Source organism: Limulus polyphemus, unplaced genomic scaffold (genome assembly GCF_000517525.1).
Source record: "Limulus polyphemus unplaced genomic scaffold, Limulus_polyphemus-2.1.2 Scaffold1911, whole genome shotgun sequence".
Lineage (NCBI taxonomy): Eukaryota > Metazoa > Arthropoda > Merostomata > Xiphosura > Limulidae > Limulus > Limulus polyphemus.
The window spans coordinates 156642-158730 of NW_013667521.1; the positions used below are offsets into that span (position 1 = coordinate 156642).

The 2089-nt window shown below is 29.8% G+C and overlaps 1 protein-coding gene across 4 annotated transcripts in view; it reads right to left on the reverse strand.

Moving 5' to 3' along the window:
- LOC106465332 (dynactin subunit 1-like) overlaps positions 1–2089 on the reverse strand; it is a 58017-nt gene that overhangs the window by 42321 nt on the left and 13607 nt on the right. For all 4 annotated transcript variants that reach the window (XM_013925547.2, XM_013925548.2, XM_022393196.1 and 1 more), the window contains one exon: positions 725–946. In XM_013925547.2, the coding sequence (XP_013781001.1) occupies positions 725–946 (222 nt within the window). The remainder of the gene's footprint in view (positions 1–724; positions 947–2089) is intronic.

Below are 2089 nucleotides of genomic sequence, written 5' to 3' on the forward strand. Positions count from 1 at the left end.
TTATACACAAGTGCCAAAATACTATAATTATGACAATATGTCTTTAAAAGGGCTTGAAATTGTTTAAAATTCAGGTAAGTCACAATTGTATGAATAGTATATAAAAATCTATTTGAACTTATTAATCCAACTAAGGCATGAAAACAATGTTATAAAACATGAATTAAATCATCATTTTTAATACAAAGGATCTCACCTGACTCAAAACAGCTTTAATTCAAAGCTTATAATGTTTTTTTATACCTTAGTCTGATACATTTGTGCATGAAGAAGTCTGTGTATTTACATATATGAACTTACTAGTATTTTAAAGGCCCTTAAAAATGAGCATTTCTGTTACTTAATCAACAAAATGTCATGTTGAAGACTAATTTAAGGCTATAAAATGTAGTTGTTTGCAGCAAAGTAATTCAAGTTGTATTAATAAACTGATTTGGATCTTTCATATATGAGCACCAGACAGTTTTAAATATGTGTGTATGCATTTTTTTACTGGTGATTCAAACAAATTACAACATTAAAACTACCAGAAATACTACTACTGAAATTATCATATGGCTATACAATAGGCTTACTGCTTACAATAAATCTATGTTAAAATAAGTGGTTGGTTTTACTAGTAGTTATAGATATATAATGCTGAATAAATATACAACCCCAACGGGTGCAGTCAACCATACAAGTTTACGCTGCCTAAACTACTAATGAAAGACGACTTGAGAACCTGTTGAAGCTGTATTTTGGTCTTTTCATGTTCCTTCAGTTTGATCTTGTCTTCAGAGCGTTTCAGTTTCAAAGTTTCTAGTTTCTCTTGCAAGTCTTTAACTTCACTTTTTAAATCACCTATTTCTTGATCCTTATGAAGAAGTTGTATTTTATCTTCTACTGAAGTGGCTGCTCCTCGCATATCCACAACAGTCGCAGTGACAGACTTTGAACTCTCCACCTAGGATAATTTAATGGAAGAAAAAATTAACTTTGATACTGATATTTAGGCCTAATTATTTTCTCAAATGTTTATCAAAACACTTGTTAAGCCTATCCCCACACAAGAGATCTATGCCACTCATAGTTTGTTTGATTCTGTTATAAATAAAAGTAGCAAACAGATATAACAACCAAAATATAAGTTAACTTGTTAATAATAGGATAAAAATGCTTAATCTCAAATACTATCACTATGGTCCATTAAAGCTTCATGTATACATTTCCCTGGACTACCCATAGTTCCCTTTGTAATTAAATGCAGAAAAGAACTGTTTCATGTTTTTAGGCCTACAGACAAAGAAGGTGAACATTTTCTTCTATACTACTCCAATCACTACATTTTTTTACTTATAATTCCACTTTTCAAGCATACTTCAGTGAATTATTAAATCACATTGGCCACAAGAAAAGCTTCATAGAACTTTCTGTTACTAGTTGGTTTAGAAAAACTGATAAGAAAAACTGAGCCCCCAGTGGAGTATCTAGGATGAACTGAACCCAGATGGGGTGGCCAAATGAGCTTAGAACAACACATTCTAATTCATTACATGTTGCCACAAGTTTTGATATTCCCAATTTTCACGTGCTTTGCAATTATTTGATTTTCTGTACATTCAACAGCATGAAGTAACATTAGTTTATGAATATTACTGGATAACAAAAGAACCATGTTAATCTGAAGATATCAGTTTATAAATATTACTAGATAACAAAAGGACCATGTTAACCTGAAGTTATTAGTTTATGAATAATAGTAGATAACAAAAGGACCATGATAATCTGAAGTTATTAGTTTATGAATAATACTAGATAACAAAAGGACCATGTTAACCTGAAGTTATATTAGTTTATGAATATTACTAGGTAACAAAAGGACCATGATAATCTAAAGTTATTAGTTTATGAATATTAGTAGATAACAAAGAACCATGTTAGTCTGAAGTTATAGTAACTTATGAATATTACTAGATAACAAAGAATGAGAAACATATATGTGAACATTAATTATATTCTAAATAATAACAGATAAGAAAAGGAAAGCAAATAATAATAATCACACAATAGCCTCAATATTATATTCAGGATATTATTAACAACCTTG